The sequence below is a fragment of the Balaenoptera physalus genome, assembly GCF_965194825.1.
Source record: "Balaenoptera physalus genome assembly, contig: HAP1_SCAFFOLD_1307, whole genome shotgun sequence".
In the NCBI taxonomy this organism is placed as follows: domain Eukaryota; kingdom Metazoa; phylum Chordata; class Mammalia; order Artiodactyla; family Balaenopteridae; genus Balaenoptera; species Balaenoptera physalus.
Window position 1 is genome coordinate 139,235 of NW_028125489.1, and position 21,207 is coordinate 160,441.

Consider the following 21,207-nt stretch of genomic DNA (forward strand, 5'->3'; position numbering starts at 1 on the left):
TGTTTAAAATGTACAAAAGTAAATGAGTTTAGAAGAAATTCGATTAAAGTTTCAAGTGATGTTTTGCCAGTCTAGCATTTATACTTCTGCGACACTGTTCTGGAGTATCCAAGCACACTATATTAAAGCTTAAAATTGTTCTAAGACTTTTGGGACACCTTCTATTTCATCACCGGCTTGTTAATTACTGGACCACCATGTTGGCTGGAATTATGAAAATATCCTTTAACACAAGTACATAACAAAGAGGAAAATCATCACAAAATCAGAAGCACCATTATAGTTAACAAGAAATGCAGCACGGACCCAATAGAAGGAAATAACCTACTTTCTCTGTTTATGATCGCAAACATGCTAATATGCTAATAAGTACTGCCTGCAAAGAATTTGGATGACATGTGTTATTCAGCAGCTTTTTGGTTTAAATTGATTGCCAATAATGACTAGCAGCTTCAATGATATAGTAGGGAGGAAGAACCCTGCAAAACCTAACGATGCTACAACAGTCTGTTCCGAAGTTTGGCTTTATGAGTTGTTAGGAGTCCCATGTTTTTTTTTTGTTTTTTTTTTTGGGTTTTTTTTCTTTTTTGTTTTTTTTTGTTTTTTTTTCTTTTTTGTTTTTTTTTTGTTTTTTTGGTTTTTTTTCTTTTTTTGTTTTTTTACTTTTTTTTTTTTTTGGAGTCCCATTTTTTGATGGTAATACTGCACTGATTCTAAAGGAATATGCAGCAGTATGGGACAGTGAGGTAAGAAAAACATAGAAGTTATATAGCTAGTGTCTTTAAAGTCTAAAAATCTAAACTATTAATTAAAAAACCTCACATAGCTCACAGCTATCAGATATCTGTGCATGGATTGGGAGCAGATATCTGTGCGTGGATTGGGAGCTTTTAGCTTTGGAGTGGTTTTTGTAACTCTGTTTACAATAAAAAGGACAGAAGAGCGTGTTACATTGACGAGGTCCCGTTCTTTCCTATGAGCATAATCTTCGCTTGTCCATGAGTCTCTTGAATTCAATGTCTTTCTTTAAGGTGAAAATACTAACTTTGCTGGTTTCTGAGCAGGAGAGGTGATATTTCTCCAGTCTTTGTTTCGAGGGGTTTATGATGTTACAACCCCTCACTTCTCCCTTAAGAGAGGATGGCATTGGAGCGCCGAATACCAATGAAATGATCAGCGCTGAAAGACCTTCTCATAGCAGCTCTACACACGTCTTTGTATTTGTCGTCACACAATCTGGAAATGGCCTAGGAAAGTCAATCAGGTAGAACATAGGTATAATTAGGGGGGGAAAAAAATGTTCGGACCTTAGAAAAACAAAAAAAGCATCATTGATAAGCCACACATCTCCATTCGTTTAGATAGTTCATAGTTACTGCTACTTTGGATAGCTGATATCTACACTAACTGACAGTTCCCTAAGGTAATAACCTTTAAGGGCTATGATTAGATTGCTGGGGCAAGGGGTAACTTGCCCTAATAACTTAGAGTTACTTAAAAATTGGCTTCCTAATGATAGGCTCCTAATAGCAATATCATCTGTTACCTACACACGTGATCCTTAAACGTAATGGACATACACTTGGGCAAAATCAGTGTTTACTCAGCTATTCAACTTCTCTTCAGTTTTCATTAGTTATTACATACTCTAAGAAAATTTTAATCAGGTAGGTATGTGCTGAAGGTAGGAGAGGTCTAATGACAAGCGCTGAAAGGTGCTATTTCACTTGCACATAAATTATGGTAGAAAAACATCTTATTCTAAAGTACCACCAAGGTACCACAGAAAGTATCAATTTTAAATGTGTTCATTTCAGTTGTGAATTTTGCTGTATACCCACCAAAAATCATAAGCCATAAGTTTTACGTTGTTCCATGTACGTTACCATTTATATTAAAAACTCATGTACTTTCTACATCCAGTATCTGAATCCACATTATACCTTCCAAGTATAGGTCTCTCAGGTTAGCCACGGATGCTTTGTCTAATAAACTCATGGGACTGAACTGTGATACACACACACACACACACACACACACACACACACATACACACACACACACACACACACACGAACTGCAAGCTGAGTAAAAAACAGTTAAGAGGGAATTCCCTGGTGGCGCAGTGGTTAAGAATCCGCCTGCCAATGCAGGGGACACGGATTTGGGCCCTGGTCCGGGAAGATCCCACATGCCGAGGAGCAACTAAGCCCGTGCGCCACAACTACTGACCCTGCGCTCTAGAGCCCGTGCTCTGCAACAAGGGCAGCCACTGCAATGAGAAGCCTGCGCACCGCAATGAAGAGCAGCCCCCGCCCGCCGCAGCTAGAGAAAGCCCGCGTGCAGCAGCGAAGACCCAATGCAGCCATAAATAAATAAATACATTTATTTATTTATTAAAAATATCAAGACAGTAGAAATAGTCCAAAACATCAATTATTAAAAAAAAAACAGACAGTTAAGAGTGGTAAGTAGATTATGTAGGTACATCTGATTAGGGATACAATTTTAAGAAATTATTCATGTATGGTTATATGTAAGTGTAGAGGTTCAAATGGAAAACCATTAAGAACAGATTAAATATGATTGAAAGTATTCTGAATTATGGTTACAGAAGAGACAATTTTTTTTTTTTATAATGTGGGATCCCTGTATAAACCATAAAAGACACAGGAAATATGATGCCAACGGGTCAATAAGCTCTTCAAACTGTTAACAGCTTTCCATTTTCCTAATCACTGCTTAATATAATTTAGCTACAGGTGTGGCTTCGGTGGCTGACAGAAAACCCCAGTTAGTGATTTCACAGCCTTACCTCTAAGTTCTGTGCTCTTTCTTTGCTAAGAGGAGTGAATAGAACATTCAGGTTGTTGTCATCTGCTAAGGAGCGAAGGTCAAAGTAGTATTTGGCATACACACTGAAAGGAACATTAATATTAAACTGAAGTAGCTCCACGAAGTGCCTTTCCATCTCATTCCTGGGGGAGGAGGAGAAGACAAAACCAACACAGGACAATTTTAGTCAACTGGGCTATCTTCAAAAATACCATTCTGAGCTACTAGGATGGCTCTAAATACTGTTTTGAAACCAATAATGGCTACCCAGCTGGATTAATACCCTAATGTGCAAACAAGGTACAGCTATTTGTGGTCCTTTCTGCGTCCCAGCACTTTGAGTCTGGGACAAGGGGGAAGAGGTCACGGCCCTCTTATGCACTCATGCTGCTGACTCAGGGGCTCATTCTTCAGAGTTCCATTAGTGCAGCTGTACGATTCATGCTCCACACTCACTCACGAGGCCCCGCTCTAGTGATCAGTTGAAAGGAATGATGTATGCTGTTTATTAGCTCTGAAGAACTTGCAGACATTTTCACCGGGCTGATGACAGGAAGGGGCTTACTGAAGTAGAGACGAGCCAACAAAAGGAGTGGGCACATCACCACGGCAACAAATGGATCCATCGAGAGCCACTGCTATTATCTCTGAGGGGGGAAAACTCTTGAGGCAACAAGGATTCATCTCAAGTAAATAAATAAATAAGCTACATTCGATGGGAAAGGGAATCCCCCCACCCCCACCCCCACCCCGTGCATGGGGCTGTGTCAAAGGGCATAATGCAAGTTTCTGTTCACCTTAAAACCTTACTAGGGTGAGTTGTCGTCACCATGACAGGACAGGATGCACTTTTTAAGCTTAGGAAGGCAGTAAGATTATGTCTCAGCTAGACTAAACCCACTTTACGATACGACCTCTGATAGAGCAGTTGTTGCCCCCGGTGTTAGGAGAGCAGCCCAGAATGTTCAGACCTACCGCCCCTTGCCAGGACAGACTGCACACGCCCACAGAGGGCGAATTCAATGAAGTGGGAAAGTAGAGTGCTGGGAGCAGGCTTCTGCTATATGACCATATCCAGCCATTTGCTTGCCAAATGTTTAAGTAAATAAATATAAAGTTAGAGTAAATCTTACCACTTTTCACAGCAATCACTTTAGAGAGTTGATTAGATAAAAATGATAAATACCCAAACAAACATGCAAGTGGCTTATTTTACAATACATTTGGTTTCTTGGTTTTCAAGTGTTAATATTTTATCCATTGGATAAATCAACAAATGCTCCATGTTCTCCTGTATGGAGAGCAGAGTATGAGCAGAAATGAGGTTTCTCATTTGTTGAACTTTAAACCTAACTGAACCTACTTCCAAAATTAATTTCCTGTTCATACGGCCAGAAGTCTATAGAAATGTAAATCAGATAATGTTTTGATAATCAGCTAATCAGGACTTAATTTACTACAGGAATAAATGCACTTCACTATCCCTTTTATATTTTCTCCACTAATACATTTTAATTGTGTGGAAATACAGTACTTCATAGGATTAACATGTCTATTAATAGAGCTTTAATCACTGAAGAAAAGCATTATGCCTACAGAATATGCATCTTCTGTGTTTTTTGCTGTTTGTAAATGGCTAGGTGGCTGAAGAGCCTACCACTTACAGGCGCAGCAAACTGTCTGAACAGCAGCTGCTCAGTTTAACTTACTCTTTTGAAGGGAAATATATATTTAACAAGACACAGAGATGTTAGAAAGTTTTAAGGAAAAGCTGATAGACAGCAATTTTTCAATTCAGACTCAAAATGAGACCATTACAAATAGTAGTCAACAGCAGAGGGATGAAACAAATGTGTATTAAACACTTTGTTGTAATGCTTTCCAACTCCCAAAGATCATAAACAAAAGCAGCCTATTATAAACATAACTCCTGGTGATTCTCCGTTCTACACAGAAAAGCGTTGTTTAGAATTAGTTTCTTCATAGCTGGACAGTGCCGCCAATGCTCCTGGGCTCAATGTCTATGAACACCCACACGTTTCCCTGCATGTTCTCGGATGTTGTACCTGGAACCAGAGCCCCAGTCAGCTCAGCTGCAGATTCTGAGAAAATTTCAGCTGCCATCATGGCAGGGATGGTGTTCACGATTACAAATTTTCCTTCCTTCAAGGGACCAGTTCAAAGACTGATGATAGTGTTGGTCAACGTCACTTTAGTTTCTGCAACTTCCAAAAGTACTTCTATTCATTTCAAATTCATTATCTGCTGTTCCACTGTTTGCTAAGATTGCTACCAGCAATATCACCACGACCACCTGGTTTACATGATCACCAAAGTGGGCATTTTCACCAAAAGCCACTTTGACAGCTACTGACAGTCACTGGTCCCTTCTCTTAGTCACAGCTTTCCTCGCTTCAGCTGTAAATATGCACTTTGGTAATTGTGAATTATCTAGGGTAAGGGGCAAAGGTAACAAAAACAAACTCTTGCCCCTGCCTGCCATCTTGATCGGCCTCTGCTGTCCAATATAATCAAGAGGTGTCCTTTCACATTTTCCTGAATGCCACCCACAAAGACAGGTTCACTGTCAAGCGGGCACTTCGAGAGTCTGCTGGAATTACCTCTCTGGCTCATCCTGCTTCCCACCCTTGGGGCCCTTCACCAGAGCCAGATTGGAAGCCTGGCGTTTCATGCCAATGTGAGCGTGCCATCTGTGAGGAGAACCTGCCTAGTTAACTCAAGGCCCCACAAAGTGCCGCTGTGTTTGCTGAGTGCCCTGGGTGAGGCCCCAGGGATGCTTCCCGGACGACCTGAGAGGTAGGTGTTTCCTAGCTCAGCAGACTTTAGGGGAGGAGACAGGAACACAGGGATCTGAAACCTTTATATGTGGCTACCTGTACATCATAGTTTCTGTAACAACAGAACCTCAGATAAAAAGGAGAAAAAGACCAGCAAAAGCAAATACACAATGTGTGACTCAGGTTGAAATTATAACCTGTCAGTAGTCTAGAGGCCCTAAGACCTTAACAGTGGCCACTTGCTTCAAAGACCAGGCATGTGCCCCTTAAAAATGGACTGGACCTGGTAGACAGCTTTAAGAAAGCTGTCAAGTTACTTACTGTACCATGTTGCTCTGGTAGTGAGCTTGTAAAATGTTTGGCAAAAACCACCAGAAAAATAATTTCAATTTCTCAAGCAGAATATTACAACAATAACACATCAAGACCTACCAATGAATGAGGGGAAATACAAATTGTTATACTACAGCTAGATAGAAAGAAGGCTGTAATTTTATGTCTATTTCAGCTCTCTGCACAAGGTAACCTTTCTTAAAATGTAACATTTCTTAAAAATGTAAACTTTATGAGAGCAAATGAGGTATTGGAAAATGGTTAGAAAGTTCACGGTAACCTTACAAACTCACATGTCCTCAACTGTAACGTCCTTGAGGATCTGGCAGTCGTCCACATTCCATACAGCCCGATCGTCCCAAAACTCGGAGGCAAGAAGAATGGCTCCCAAAACAATTCTTTTCCAGTTAGTGGGGCAAATGTCGATCTCAGCATAAGTTAAAAGCCTTTCTAAGTAAACCTGCAAAAGTAGAGCACTGATCTTTGATTTTCGTTCAGTTTAAGTGCTGTGATAAGAATTGTTAGGAATGACAGATTTCATCTCTTTTTGACACCCCTTTTATTCCTAGGTTCTACAAAGACTTTGCTCAGCCAAGCCAAGGCCAGAGGCCAGGTCACAGTTGTAAGTCAGATATTTCTGTGAGTCTGATATTTCTACTCTGCCCGTGTGAATTTCCAACCCAATTTTGGTCACAGGAATGAAAGGACATCTCAGCAAAGGGCATTCTAAAGACACGCATTGTATTATTACCTTCCCACTTGTCAAGGGCAGCACATACAGCCCAGTGTCGACTTCAACTGTTCAGTAAATGCTTGAGTGCCTATCACGTGCAATGTTAACTACAAGACTGGTGGTGGTTGCATGGCGATTTTACATAACGCTTGAGTGTGTAAAATTCTGGTAAGACTGAGCACATCTTTACCTTCTCTTCAGAGTCAGTCACCAGTCCTTTTGTGGCATGAACTTGAAGATAAAAACTGGTGGTCAAGAGAGCCTCCCAGTGGCTGCTGCGTGGCACAGCAGGACAGGCAGTACAAAGGGGCTTTACAACTGTCAAGTATTCCCATATTTTAGTGCCTTTTGAAGGAACACACATGCATACAAAGGGTAGTCCTTTTCATAGCCCCAATTTTTCACATCTCCATTATCATTTCATTATTCATTTCTGTCTTACATAATCTGCAGCTTAGTCAATTCTTTTGGTTTTAAGGTGGGAAGACCTGCCTGTGTCTGTATCCCTGGGGCTCCTCTAAACCTGCCGGTTTGTGAGATGATTTCACGGTTTCTTTTACATGTATCAAATGTCTACCCTACAAAGAACTGGATGGAGTTAACAGCTGAGCAAAGATTAGAGAGGTAAGCTGTGATTTGTTGTTACCTCTGTAGAAGAGTGTATATGCCATTTGACAAAAAGAAAAATGTCCAGTTTGAAAGAGTCTGTTTACTCTCTGAAGGGTTATCAGATTGACAGCTCAGATTCGCCCATGCCCTCCAAACTCTACTGTGTTTTCAAACATGGGTATTGAGATTATATGTTCTTAGTGAAATTCGGCTCCCATTCCCCAAAGAACTCAGCACTCTCTAGTACCCTAAGAACGACTCTCCCCGCAAGGTTCAACTCTCTACTTTATGGGACTCATCAGAGGCACTGAAACGACACTGGCAATCTCTCAACTTCCTCTCACCTTTGTACTGGCAAACTTGGTACACGTGCTGATATTCATTTATCCCACTTGCCCTCCTGTCTCGGAGGAAGCGAGATTTCTTTCTTTTCACTGAAGCTAACTCTCCTATGAATGAAGTTGATCCCACCTCACTTCTGCAGAGCACTGTGCCCACAGTTAGTCTCCTTTTGAACAACTTCTCCCTGTCAGAGGCTTCCTCCAGTGTGAATGCTTCCATGTCCCCAGCCTGTCCCCCACTGCCCCTAGACGGCGTCCTCAGGCCTGAGGCCAGCTCCTCATCTCCCATCCTCTCCTTAACCCACTTCAGTCAGCCTCCTGCTGCTACCACTCTACAGAGACTACTCTTGCCGTGGTCACCGGTGCCTTCACACAAACAACCCAGAGCTCTTCGTCCCAGAGCTCCACTCCCCAGGCCTTCCCTCATAAATGAAAGAGCACTGCCACACGCCCAGTCGCTGAGACCAAAAACCTGCACTTGAGTGTATCCTGCTCCAATCTGTTAGGACTTCTTGCTATCTCTACCTTCACTGGTACCCTGACCGCTTTTCTGTCTGTCACTTCTGACTTGTATCGCTGCCACTGCCTAACTTCTCTGCCTCCCAACAGACTACAGTCTGTTCTCCCCAAAGCAGCCAGGAGAGCCTCTTAAATTAAGAGTACTTTATGCGCCTGCTCCAGATCTGCCAGAGGCTTCCCATCAAACAAATACCTTCTTCCCGTGGCCTGCAAGTTACGAGGCCCTGTGCGGTACGGCCTTGTCCTTCCGTGACCTCATCACCTATGCTCTTTCCCTCATTCCCCGCTCGGATCACAATGGCCACCTTGCTTTTCCTTGAACACACAGAACAAGTTCCTGTCTCAGAGCCTTGCACTTGTCCCCTCTGCCCGTAATGCCAGCGTACCTGATCTTCCTCAGTTCAGCCAGGTCCTGGGTTCAAACATTACCTCTTTAAAGAGGCTCTTCCTGAGCTTTCTAGTAAGCCCCTCTAATCACTTTATCCCTTTACCTTGCTTTCTCTTCATGGTTTTTACCACCACTTGAAATAGTCATCTTTTAAAAAACACTCATTAAAAAAAAACACTTATACTTTGCTATACACCTGAAACTAACACAACACTGTAAATCAACTGTACTCCGATAAAAAAAAAAAAAAAAAAAAAAAAATTTACGTCTTCCACACTTGCTCCATAAAGGCAAGAACTTTATTTATCCAACTTGTTCTCTCCTCCACCCCCCACATGTAGAAAAGTGACACAGAGTAGGTATTCAGTGACATGGTATTTATGACATGAGCAACTTCTTGGTAGCATTTAGCGTTTGGACCATACTCTCCTTCTTGAACCTCTCCTGGTGTCTCTTAGGGTTCTCTGCTGGGTTTCCTACCACTGTAGCCACTCCTCTGGGGATCTGTCCCTTAAGTGCTGACAGTCCCTAGTAGGATCTATCTTCTACCCACTTTTTATTTTACATACTTTCTCTGCATTTGAACAGCTACACTTAATTCCCTCCCTCTAGCTCAGATTCATGCTCCAATCCCATATATTCAAATGATTACTAGACACTGCCATTCTGCTGTCTCGCAGGTACATCAAGCTTAACTTGTCTACAAAGAAATGCCCCTCTTCCAACCCAAATACTCTCCTTCCTGCATTTCCTAGCTCTCCATATGCAAGCACCATTCCTGCCTCTCTCAAGCATGTGCTAAGCACTCCAAGTGGCCCGTAGCGCCAAGAAAAGGCCTGTGTCTGATCCAGTACCCACTGAGGGGTCTCTTTTCAAAAGGACAAGCCTCCTGTCCTAAATTCTGCCTTGATAGGAGCAGGCAGTGAGTGGCCTAAGTATTCCTTCCCTGCAGACCACGCAGCTGACTTTCCCCCCTACAGGTTTGCTATAGGGAGGAGTAAAACAATCCCAACTACCTCTCACTTGAATATGATTTATTATTCAAATGATAAAATCTTACCATAGGAATTAGGAATGGATGACAAAAAGGTCCTTACACAGCTGTAGCTTAGCAGGCTAACTAGAGTAAAGCCTTCTGAAGTCCTACTGGCACCCTAGTCCTGGGCAACTTCACATGCAGGCAATAAGAGGACAGCAGGGATGGTTAACACCATTATCCATTATCCAAGGAACAGAGAACTGAGGGCAGTAGTTCTCAGTCAGGACACACATCAGAACTGCCTAGGCAGTGCAGTCTGGGACTCAGCTTCAAACTGCCCGGAACCTGTTTCTGCCTGTGGACCAGAGCGCTCAGTGATTGCCCCGCCCCACCACCACCACACGCGTCGTCTGTGTGTGCGTGTGTGCACTGTGCGTGCGTGTGTCCCCTCAGGTGTGGAAGGAGAAACCAGAAATCTCTCCTGCTGCCTTTAATAGCAATTGTTTTCTGATGAGAAAAGCAATGGCAACGTTTTAAATCATAATGATGATTAAAGCTCAAATGTGTATACTTTACTTTCTTTTGATAGGTTTCTCTTAATAAAGTTCTAATGATCGTTTCAGGAACCTACTTTCATTTGGGAAAAACAGGACCATACCATGTGTACAAGACAGAAATTTCTACAGATGCTTTATGAAAGAAAAAATATCTTACCAAAGTTACTACTGCACCTTCAGCAGTTAGCTGTGCGGCACTAGAAAGAGTATGAACAAATCCGTAAATGAATTTGTGTTCAGGATCATGCTCGAAGTATTCCTCTGGAATCTTTTCTCGCTGAAGGGAGAAAAAATGCAATTTAAGTATCCACGGAAGAAAAATACTTAAAAGTACCCTTAAGATAGCAGTCTTCACACTTGGGCCCACGTGCCCCTTAAAATAATTCTGATTGGGTGACATGTCTTGTAGTCTTTTAAATCTAAACAATGGGATCCTAAAATACCACAGTGATCCAGTACTCACCACCATTCATTAAAGAAAAATACAGGCACAACCGCAGAAAATTTATGTATTTCCACGTTCCTCCCCACAGAATTCTAACCAAATGTAAACTATTGGGTTGGCCAAAAAGTTCATTTGGTTTTAAGTAAAAATAAAAGACACAGTTTTCATTTTCACCAAGCATTTTATTGAACAATATATTCACTAACCAAACAAACTTTTTGGCCAACCCAATACTTTTAGGCTCAAAAGTCTTGCTGATCACCATATGTCATACTTTTCTGTAGTCAACTTTGAAAACACATTTCCAGTGTCCTGTAACCATAAGGCTCTAAGAATGTGCTGTCCTGTACAGCAGTCGCCAGCCACGTGTGGCCACAGAGCACCCGGAGAAGTGAATTTTAAAACTTTGTCATTTTAATTCGTTTAAAATGTAAACAGTTTTCTAATTTTCTTCTTAGAGGCCTTATCATATTAGGTTTATTTACAAATATTTATATTGTTTGATGCTATGGAACATCATCCTTTAAAAAGATACATTTTCTGTTACTTGGGTATGTTTACTTACCTGCTCACTATTCACACAAAGTGCAACTCGGTTCATATCCATCAACCCCTTATACAACACGCCTTCGGGAAAATGACTAGACACAACATGGCGTGGGGAAGAAGACTTAAAGGAAGATGAATTTGACTTCGAGCTGGAGGAAGTAATTTTCTTCTAGTAATTAATTTCAAAGCAAATCAGCATGAAATAAACACAACTGTATAAGAGAAAAATACCACTTCAATAAAACTGACACTTACTGTGAGTGGATGTAATCTCTCATCAAAAATATCCAAGGATCTATCTGCAACTCTATAAAATAAGAATGTGCATTTAAAAAATTAATTCAGGACTTACTATCTTAGTAAAATATCGGCTAGGAGTAGAGAGAGGGGTAGAGGAAGCTTAACCTTCAACGAAGCAAACAGTTTTATAAATTCTTCTCCTGGATTCCACCCTTAGAAAGGTTTCCTGACCTATTTTTACTCAGCACATCAAGTTCTGTGAAACCTTTTCTACAACAACCAGCCAGAGTTGCCTCTATAAGCACTGACCCTCCCTAACAGGCAATGCTAGTAAACCAATATATTTTCACCCCTCTAACCTCACACTGGAATATGCAAGAACATTTTATGAAGCAGTGGTGGTGGGCAATAAATTCTTCTCACTTCAATCAATGTGAATATGAGATTCATGGTTTTTTCCCGTTTTTTTCTCTTTAGTTCTTTATATCCTTATTGTGTATTTCTTCTTGTCTCTTTTAAATAGTTTGAGTTAAAAATGTAATTGTCTTTTTATTTTAAAAGAAACCAGGCTTTTTAATTTAAAATTTCACCACACTAATACACTGCGCTCATTTGAACAGCGGTTCTCTAAATGTGGTCTGCAGGCCTCTGGGATTCTCCCCTATCCCCTCCTTCAGGAGGCCCAAGAGGTCAAAACTGCTTTTATAAGAATACTAAGACACTACCTGCCCTTCACATTGTGTGACATTTGCTATGGATGTATAAAAGCAAAAGTGGGTAAAACTGCTGGTTTCTGAGCATGAATCAAGGCAGTGGTACCAAACTGAATTAGAAGTCATTCAATTATTCACTGCCACTTGCAGTTAAAAAATCTGCTTGAAGAACATCCTTGATAAAAGAGTAAAAATTAATAGTGTTCTTAAACCTTGGTCCTTCTTTTTAATATTCTGAATAAGTGGAAAGTATGCATTAAGCACTTTTACATACTGAAATATGGCTGTGTTAAGGAAAAGCACTTGTGACTTGGCGGTAAGTCATTTTTTTCATAGAACACCATCTTTATTTGAAACACTTTTTTCATCGAACACCATCGTTATTTGAATGTACAACTGACACAGTCATTCTTTCAAAAATGAACAAAGTGAGCCTGTCACTTCAAGGAAAATAACTCTAAAGTTATTTGTTGCCAATGATAAAATTCAAGCCATCAAGCTAAAAATATCAGGAGTTTTGGAAAACTTCTACCTTCGATTGTGAACTTGACAACTTCTCAACACTTAAAAGACTTTTCTGGTAAGACTGGTGGTGATACTAACAAAAGTGAGTTTTTGACACTGTCTAAAGAAATGTGAACCAATACTTTCCAAATGACCAATGTATAATATTATAAAGTCAGGTACAGGTAAAAAGATCTACTCAGTATGCATGACAGATCAATGGGTATTAATTTAACATAGTATTTATTACAAGTTCATTGATATGATTTAGAATTCCATTTTAACTAATTTAAGAAACTAGCACATGCAGACTTTTGGTACAGTATCAAAGAATATACCAAATTATCTGAAGGCTTTAAAAATACATCTTTTTCCAACTATATATCTGCAAGCGGCTGGATCTTCTTCATATTGTTTCTTCAAAACAAATGACTGAAGACAGAAGAGATATGAGAATCAGCTGTCTTCTATTGAGGAGATACTTTTCTCTCAATATTTTTTGTTGTGGAAAATAGTTATTTTTCATTAAAAAAAATGATTTATGTTGAACACTGGGGTTCCCAATCAGGGGTGATTTCGTCCCCCAGGGGACTTCTGGCCATGGCTGGAGACAGTTTTGGTTGTCGTAATGTGGAGGGAAGAAGGTGCTACTGGCATCTAGTGAGTAGAGGCCAAGGGTGCTGCTATATATCCTATAACACACAGGACGACACCCCACAACAAAGCATTATCTAGCTCAAAATTTCAGTAGTGCTAAGGCACACCCTGTTTTAATATACAATGAATTTAATTTTTTAAATTCTCAATTTCAATTTCTAATACAGTAAATTATCAATATAACCCATATAAACAAATACTCTTTGGGATGCTCAGTAACCTAAGAATTAAGGGTCCTAAGAGAAAAATAAATGATTCACTTCTATATTGTAATAAAAGCACTCTAATAATAAAAGCTTATGCCAGTAACATCTATAGTTATTACCTAACACTAAACTTGATACCTTGTAAATTAATTAGCTGGAATAACAAGATAGGTTTCAAAAGAGCTCACCTGTTCTTGATGTGGTAATATATTGCTAAAGTCATACTGTGGAGGAAAAAAAATACATTGTCATCACTGATTTTTATCATATCAGGCCTGAAGACATTTTTAAAAAGGGGTTAGCAAGGAGGGAAGACCTTCCAGAGGCCCAGTGGCCCCGAAATCCTCGAATTCAGAACAGTACCACATGGGTGCTTTCCCCCTTGTTTTAGGTTCTTCAGCTTTTAGCAAAATTAGGAGACCCAAAATGCTAGATATGCTGTTAGAAGGCATGTTTTGGTTGATTATTATAATATATAAATTATTACATATGTCCCCTGTCATTTGTCCTTCTACCCACAAAACCTTCTGTCCTGTACAAGTTATATCTATATATACACATGCTTAAATTTAAGCCATATAGTAGTTTGTGTGTGGGGGTGTGTGTGTGTGTGTGTGGTTTTTTTGTTAGCCCCTGCATTTCAGTTGATTTAGTTCGCTATCCACCTACCCATCCGTTTTCCATTATTTCCTTAAAAGTAAATAATAAAAGTGCTCTATACCAAAATGATTTCAAATCACTTTTACATAATTATTAGAAAATTTAATAGCAAAATTTTATAGCCACAAAACTGATGATAGGTCTAGCTATCCTGAAATAAGCAGTGCTAATAAGACAGCATAATACTACACAGTATCCTATTAATGACAGGTATTTCCAAATTATTTTAAATAAAGTATTAACGAACAGATAGATACAAGTCCTTAGGTAGTCTTTTTTAAGTTACTATATTCCTAAGTTATTCACAGATGTTGTATATTAGGCAACAAAGGGGTTCTCTGGTTAAGTTATATGCTCCCCTTTGTTCTCAGTGTCTAAAATGAAACTCAAAATAATTGAGGGAAGGCAAATCTGAATTTTAGAATAGGTCTATAGAATCTTAGCACTTGTATAAAGGCCTGTAACACCGTTAGCATCAAAGATGGATACTTCTATAGTGCTTCAAAGTTTCATCTTCAAATTGATTTTAAAATCACAGCATTAGAAGTTTTATGATGGAAAGGACCACTGAACCGTAGATGACATTTAATTAAACCACCCATTTTACAGATAAGGGAACCAAGGCTTAAAACTGACTTACCTAAGGTCCCACTAATTATCAGAAGCAGTTCTCTTTCTCCTGCCCTCTAACCAAATAGTGGCTCCCAAGCTCAGCTGCACACTGGGATCATCTGAGAAGCTTTAAAAACTGCCTGGCTTCTGCTTCAAGATGTTCTGATTTAACCGGCACTGGGTATGACTTGGGCATCAGGACTGTTTTTAAAGAGCCCCAGATGACTGCAGCGTGCAGCAAAGTTTAGGGATGAATGAGTTAGGGTTAAGATCGGAGAATCACTCGGGATGCTTTTGTCCATATAATCATGCTTCACATCATTCCCCATCTTGTCAACAGGTGTGTGTGCGTGGGTGAGAGAGAGACAGACAGACAGACAGACACACAGACACTGTGTCTTGGAGGCGGGGGCAGGCGGGTGGACTTTGTGCATCCAGAAACATATATCTTGAAAAGTTGCATAAGTGATTCTAATAAGGCTCACCTACCCCACTGAGAACAACTACCCCACTGAAAAGTAACCCCATGATAAACATTTTCAAAATCATTCCTAAAAGCCAATTGGCCCTATTAATTTTCTCAGTAAACCTTTATTTCACCAATAATGAATGTGATGAATGATCATTTCTAAAACTTCATGAGAGCAAATTAAAATTTACTGTACTTCCAAAAATTAGACTAGGTCGGGAAAAAAAAGGATGAAACCTTCTTGTCTGAGCAAGGTTAATCTTTTTTTTTTTTTTTTAATTTTATTTAATTTTACTTAATTTGGGCTGCATGGGGTCTTTGTTACTGCGCGCGGGCTTTCTCTAGTTGCCAAGAGCGGGGGCTGCTCTTTGTCGTGGTGCGCGGCCTTCTCACTGTGGTGGCTTCTCTTGTTGCACGGCACGGGCTCTAGGTGCGTGGGCTTCAGTAGTTGTGGCACACGGGCTCAGTAGTTGTGGCTCGCGGGCTCTATGGCACAGGCTCAGTAGTTGTGGCGCACGGGTTTAATTGCTCTGCGGCATGTGGGATCTTCCCAGACCAGGGCTCGAACCTGTGTCCCCTGCGTTGGCAGGCAGATTCTTAAACCACTACACCACCAGGGAAGTCCCTGAGCAAGGTTTACTTTCAAAGTACTTTTGAATTATATACTGGACATCAGACTCTTTTGAATTCAAAAGAAGCTGCGACTCTAGCCAAAGTAGAGTGGTTTTTGTACCCACAGATTCAGTGTCTTGGCTGAATAAAAACATTCAGTGATTATGTGATAAGTGCCCAAACTCAGGACTTTAGAGATGGGGCTCAATTTTTGCTGAAACATGACTTGACTGCAACTATTATTGTAAGCACAAGAGGAAAGTTACATTATTATGACTGTGAACTTGCTGTCTTTAATTAAAGTAGAAGTTACTGATAATTTAAATAGCTAAAAAAAAAGCTGGCACATTAAAAACCAATTAAAAATACAATTAGCTTATAAAATTAAGACAACAAATAAAATTAAGGATAAGGACATTAATATTTTCAAATAGCATTTCCCAAACTGTGTTCTGGAAAATCAACATTCATATCCTAAGGAGATGTTAATGTTTCGTGGACAACCGCGAGGGAGGAGGCAAGAAGCTCTGCATCCCGTTTGGTTTTTTTCTCTTAAATAAGCTTGAAAGGTTCATCATTAGGGTGTTTTGAAAGTGCATCTCCAATTGTGGACTATGAGGTGCTCCCAGAAATTAAAGAATGGTTTCCATCATCATGACACTGTTCGTGTCTCCTTAAGTATAAGCCTGACCACAGCCATGTTTCCGAAACCTCACCTCTTTTATTGTTCTCTGCTGTGATTGATACAGTGTGTTGGAGATATATATATATAAACAAAACTTAAATGTGTCTATTAAGTTAAAACCTCAGTTGAACAAATTTCATCTACAAAGAAATTAAGCTTGAGTGTGTATTTCTTAAGACTGGTTTGATATATTCTCCCCCTCTTTGGGGGACAGGAAGGAGAAGTAAAATTTCATACAGAAAGAGTGCAGGAAAAAAAAAAAAGCACAGTGGGATAAATCTGACAAACTCCAATTAAATTTAAATGCAGATTCGCTTTGGTGCCAGCAGGGGACAAGCTGTTCCTTCTTCTAAGAGCAGCTTCCAAAGTAGTGCACGTTGTTTGAGGACTACAACTCATACAGTAATAATTGTCTCTAGAAACAGCCAATCAAAAGCACCTCTCTTTCTCACTGTGTTCAACAATGGCTTAGCAACAGAAACGCGTCAAATAAAGATTTATACTTTTTCTGGGATTTCTTATTTGCTAACTGGCTTTCCCTTCTATCATGCGCTCTAAGATTAAAATGGAAACTGAAAATTCATATTTAGGTCCTTGAAATCAATCTATAGTTGACACCAGTTTTTTAACCTGATCACTGAAAAGGACAATTCAAATGAATGAACTTATGTATGTCTAGGATGCTTTTAGCGATAAGGGGGTCTGTCACTCAGCCCTTGGCAACCTACTTGTACTCACCATTTTACTGTGGTTCTAAGATTAGGCTGGCTGACCGTGCTGTCATCTAGAAATATTGTTGAGCATGAGCTATACTTTTTAGTAAGCTGCCCTGGAGATACCTGAAGGGGAAGGGAAATAGAAGAAAATGTCACAGTAAGTTAAACCTATCAAGTGTGTGTTTTTCCTCGGTTAAAATGTCAAACGATAAAGCATTAAGATTTTTCTTACACTCCATGAACTGCCTGAGTGTGATATCATGTGCAGCTCTATGGGAAACCTCTATACTCTGACTTCCACAGACGAGCTTTGAGAAATGGGTTATAAAATGCTGCCTTGATATAGTACCTATAATCAAACCTGGCAAGCACCTATTATAAATTACCTTTATAATAATGTAAAAAGTTTAGAATAAGATTTCAGGGTTTTTTCCTTAAGCAATGAAATGCAGCTGAGATTTCCTATTTCTATTCAGTTACTACAATAAAACGTAATGCTTTATGTAATACCGATGTAGGAGCATTTCACTGCAGTAAATGAACACCAATAATAAATGTATTAGTTCAGGAGACAGTGTGACGAAACAAACGTTTTCCAATCAGAGGCTGGGCATGCCAGGGCTGCTCTATCACTAAAAAGCTGGGGGCCATAAGTCTCTCTGGGCCTCAATTTCCTTATCTGGAGGACAAAAAGGTACTGCTTAAAGATTCTCTCGCATCCAAAAAAAACGGATAAAACAACTCTGAGAATTTAACTTCTCACTTCATGTTTAAGTAAGACTGCCAGTACATTACTCAAGTGAGAACCTCAGAGAATACTTGCCATTCATTTCAAAATTGTACTAATTCTGTTCTACGTGTTATTTGACACTCCTGCCTCACCCATGCTGCTCTCTGCCTGCAATGCCTTTTTCTTCCTCCTGTCCCAGCAAGCTTGACCCCATCTGCCTCTAGGATCCCTTTGCCAGCAGGCACACCACAAAACTTCTCACTTTCTGCACACTCACACATCTAATTTACCAACTGTTCCATGGTCTCAGCTGCTTGCATAGTACCACCCTCTTAAGTAAACAAGATTCTCCAGGTTAGGAAGATTCTTCTCCTACCTCCAGCTACTGAGCACAGAATCTGGGACAAATTAGGATTCGACAAGTGTTTGAGAAATTATTTAAGATCAGTTACAACTGGAGGTAAATCTTACTAAAGATACAAATTCGTGAGAATTTATCTACAGTGGTGTTGGATAGGTGACAAAGAACTTTTTGAGACCCTCTAGAGAATGAACTATCTTTAAAACACTTTAGAAGTATCCATTTATTTGTGAAGAGCCCATGAACACGGCAATAGTCAAATACTAAAATGGCCTAAACTATGTTAGGACAACTCTGTTCCTTAAAGTAAGGCCAATAACCAAATCCCAATCACTGAAAGCCACTGGAAGGAAGAGTAGCATTCTTTAATACCACAGAATACGAACAATTTTAAAGCTGGGTTTTGGTTTTGGTTTTTGTTTGTTTACTAATTCAGATGAGCCTTCCTTCCTCCTATTAATATAAAATAGTTTTCACCATGCTGTCACACTCTCCCATCAATGTCCTCCACAAATACATGAAAGGTGAGGCAGGGAGAAAATCTAGTTGATGCTTTTTAAAATACAGAGCATTTAAATAAAAATTGCCAGTATCCAATAATCAGAAATATCCAAATGGCATATATAAAACACCATTTTGCTTGTTTCAGATGCTTTATGCAAAGCCACTTATTCCTTATTAACAAAAAGTTCTAGATGTAACATATTTGAAACAGTATCACTATTTGGAAGACTAATTTCTCCTTCAAGCTAGAAATGTTTTAAACTAAAACTCTGATATGGTCCTTAAGCTATTTGGTTAATGTGTAATTTTAGAATCTCAAAAAACAGATACAGCATGAAAAATGAAAATTCACTCATTCAAATACTTTGATTCTAAACGAAGCAGGTTATCTTTTAAGGTCACTACTATTAGGGTATAATATGACATACACTACACGTAATAAAAGTCAATGCTGACCAAAAATCTATATATATGAGGGGAATAAAAATAGTAAGGAAATGTACCAAAATATAGACTAGTTGGTAGAGCTTTGGGTGCTATTTATCCTGTTTTCCTCTATTAAAAACTTTTTTTTCTATTATGAATGTATATTGATTTGTCTTTGGAAATATTACTGCTAAAACATTTAAAATTTTTAATTAGATGTGCTCTATAATCCTATGGGGGCTCATTTAAGTTGTATCAGCAACTTACAGTCTACTGGCTCGATCCTACAAAAGAAACACTTCCACAGGCCTACTCCTGAAACTATTCAAACTTTCCAGCATCTAGTGTTCACTAAAGGATGGCAGAATTGAAGCCTCTGAGCAAAGCCTAGATATGTTAGCTGCCAGTAGATTACTTTCCTCTCATCTTGCTTGAAAATTTAAGATAACTGTCCCTTATGATTAAAGCTTTACCATTGCTGGCTCACAACCTCAATAAACTGCACTGACACACATAAGGGTATAAAATGCAAATACAAAAAAAAAAAAAAACAAGTAGCAAAAAACACTACTGACAGTTTAATGTTCATAGGTATTATTTCAATTGGTCACTGAAGAAGAGTATTTATCTTCATTCAGCACTAAGGACAAAATACATGGACTTTTACAATCTTTATAAGGGGAAAGGTTGCTTAGTAGACTGCAGGTTTAATGGTGAAGACTAGAAAATAATCATACCTAGGAGGCTAGTAAGTAACAACCCTCAAAGCTTATCATTAAAGGTCAAGTACCTGTTGAAATCCTGCCCCCACCCAATGACTCTTCCCATTGTGCCTACTGCCTCTGATTTTAACCCATTAAAAGAATAAAGCTGGAGAGAGCGAGAGTACGAAGTGCGGCAACCCGAGTCATGGCAGGACAGGCATTTAGAAAGTTTCTTCCCCTCTTTGACCGAGTATTAGTTGAAAGAAGTGCACCCGAAGTTGTAACCAAAGGAGGCATTATGCTTCCAGAAAAATCGCAAGGAAAAGTATTGCAAGCAATGGTAGTAGCTGTTGGATCAGGCTCTAAAGGAAAGGGTGGAGAGATTCAACCAGTTAGTGTGAAAGTTGGAGATAAAGTTCTTCTCCCAGAATATGGAGGCACCAAAGTAGTTCTAGATGACAAGGATTATTTCTTATTTAGAGATGGTGACATTCTTGGAAAATATGTCGACTAAAATAAGTCACTATTGAAATGGCATCACGTGAAGCTGCCCGTTCCCCCAATGGCATCACGTGAAGCTGCCACTGAAGTTCTGAAATCTTTCATCCTGTAAATAATTTCCGTGTTTCTTTTATAATAAAGTAATGATATCCAAACTAATGATATTCATTGTCTCTGAAATTTCGTTTTCTCTGTATTGATTTAAACATTCCCAAATAAAAGTATATAAATGAAAAAAAAAAAAAAAAAGAGAGAATAAAGCTGAAGTTCACTTTTTTCTTCCCCCTTTTCACAAGTTTTGGATACGTTTATTAAGCATCAATGACTTTCACTGAAAAGTCTGTAATACTCCATCTATGTTGCACATTAATGGACAATATGGTAGGGTGAGTGGTTTGAATAGAATTCATACTCAAGGCCTTAGTAGAAAAGTATAATATTCTAATTATAGGTATAATCAAAAATATTGTCTGAATTAATATCGTTAATTATATTGCATTAAACTTCAAACTCAGAACCTATATTCAAAGAATAAATCTAAGTTTGAGTAGACTGACCACAAATCTATTTCCTCTCCCCCTTCTTTCAGATATCATCTCATTAGAATTAAAGGCATTTTTTAAAAAAGCTATACATAAGACAGGATAAACAGCAGATGATTTTTAATGTTTGAAAGGTGAAAAGTCTAGATAAAGGAGTGGTAACTGACCTGGCAGAACAGAGGAAGCACAACCTTGGTACCTACAGAGAGTGACTAGGACAGGAACAAGAAAATCAGTTTGTCTTACAGAACCCAAGGCAGGCTCAGAGTTCAGAGGCGT

At 39.3% G+C, this 21,207-nt stretch overlaps 2 protein-coding genes across 2 annotated transcripts in view; one reads left to right on the forward strand and one right to left on the reverse strand.

Annotated features, from left to right (window-relative positions):
• Positions 1-826: 826 nt before the first annotated feature.
• The window catches only part of LOC309653852 (cyclin-Y-like protein 1), a gene marked incomplete at its 5' end in the record, with an annotated part of 56,126 nt that continues 35,745 nt past the window's right edge, over positions 827-21,207 (reverse strand). Inside the window, 7 exons of the mRNA XM_082478643.1 lie at positions 827-1,247; positions 2,816-2,978; positions 6,260-6,426; positions 10,250-10,369; positions 11,342-11,393; positions 13,595-13,630; positions 17,183-17,283. Coding sequence (XP_082334769.1) covers positions 1,131-1,247; positions 2,816-2,978; positions 6,260-6,426; positions 10,250-10,369; positions 11,342-11,393; positions 13,595-13,630; positions 17,183-17,283 — 756 coding nt within the window. The remainder of the gene's footprint in view (positions 1,248-2,815; positions 2,979-6,259; positions 6,427-10,249; positions 10,370-11,341; positions 11,394-13,594; positions 13,631-17,182; positions 17,284-21,207) is intronic.
• On the forward strand, positions 19,659-20,402 carry LOC309653850 (10 kDa heat shock protein, mitochondrial). Its single transcript, XM_082478642.1, has one exon. It carries the CDS (start codon positions 20,091-20,093, stop codon positions 20,397-20,399), a length of 309 nt encoding a protein of 102 aa, XP_082334768.1. The 5' UTR covers positions 19,659-20,090; the 3' UTR covers positions 20,400-20,402.

Excerpts from the sequence above, each read along its gene's own strand:
- LOC309653850 (XM_082478642.1), top strand. The coding sequence starts at position 20,091 with ATGGCAGGACAGGCATTTAGAAAGTTTCTTCCCCTCTTTGACCGAGTA.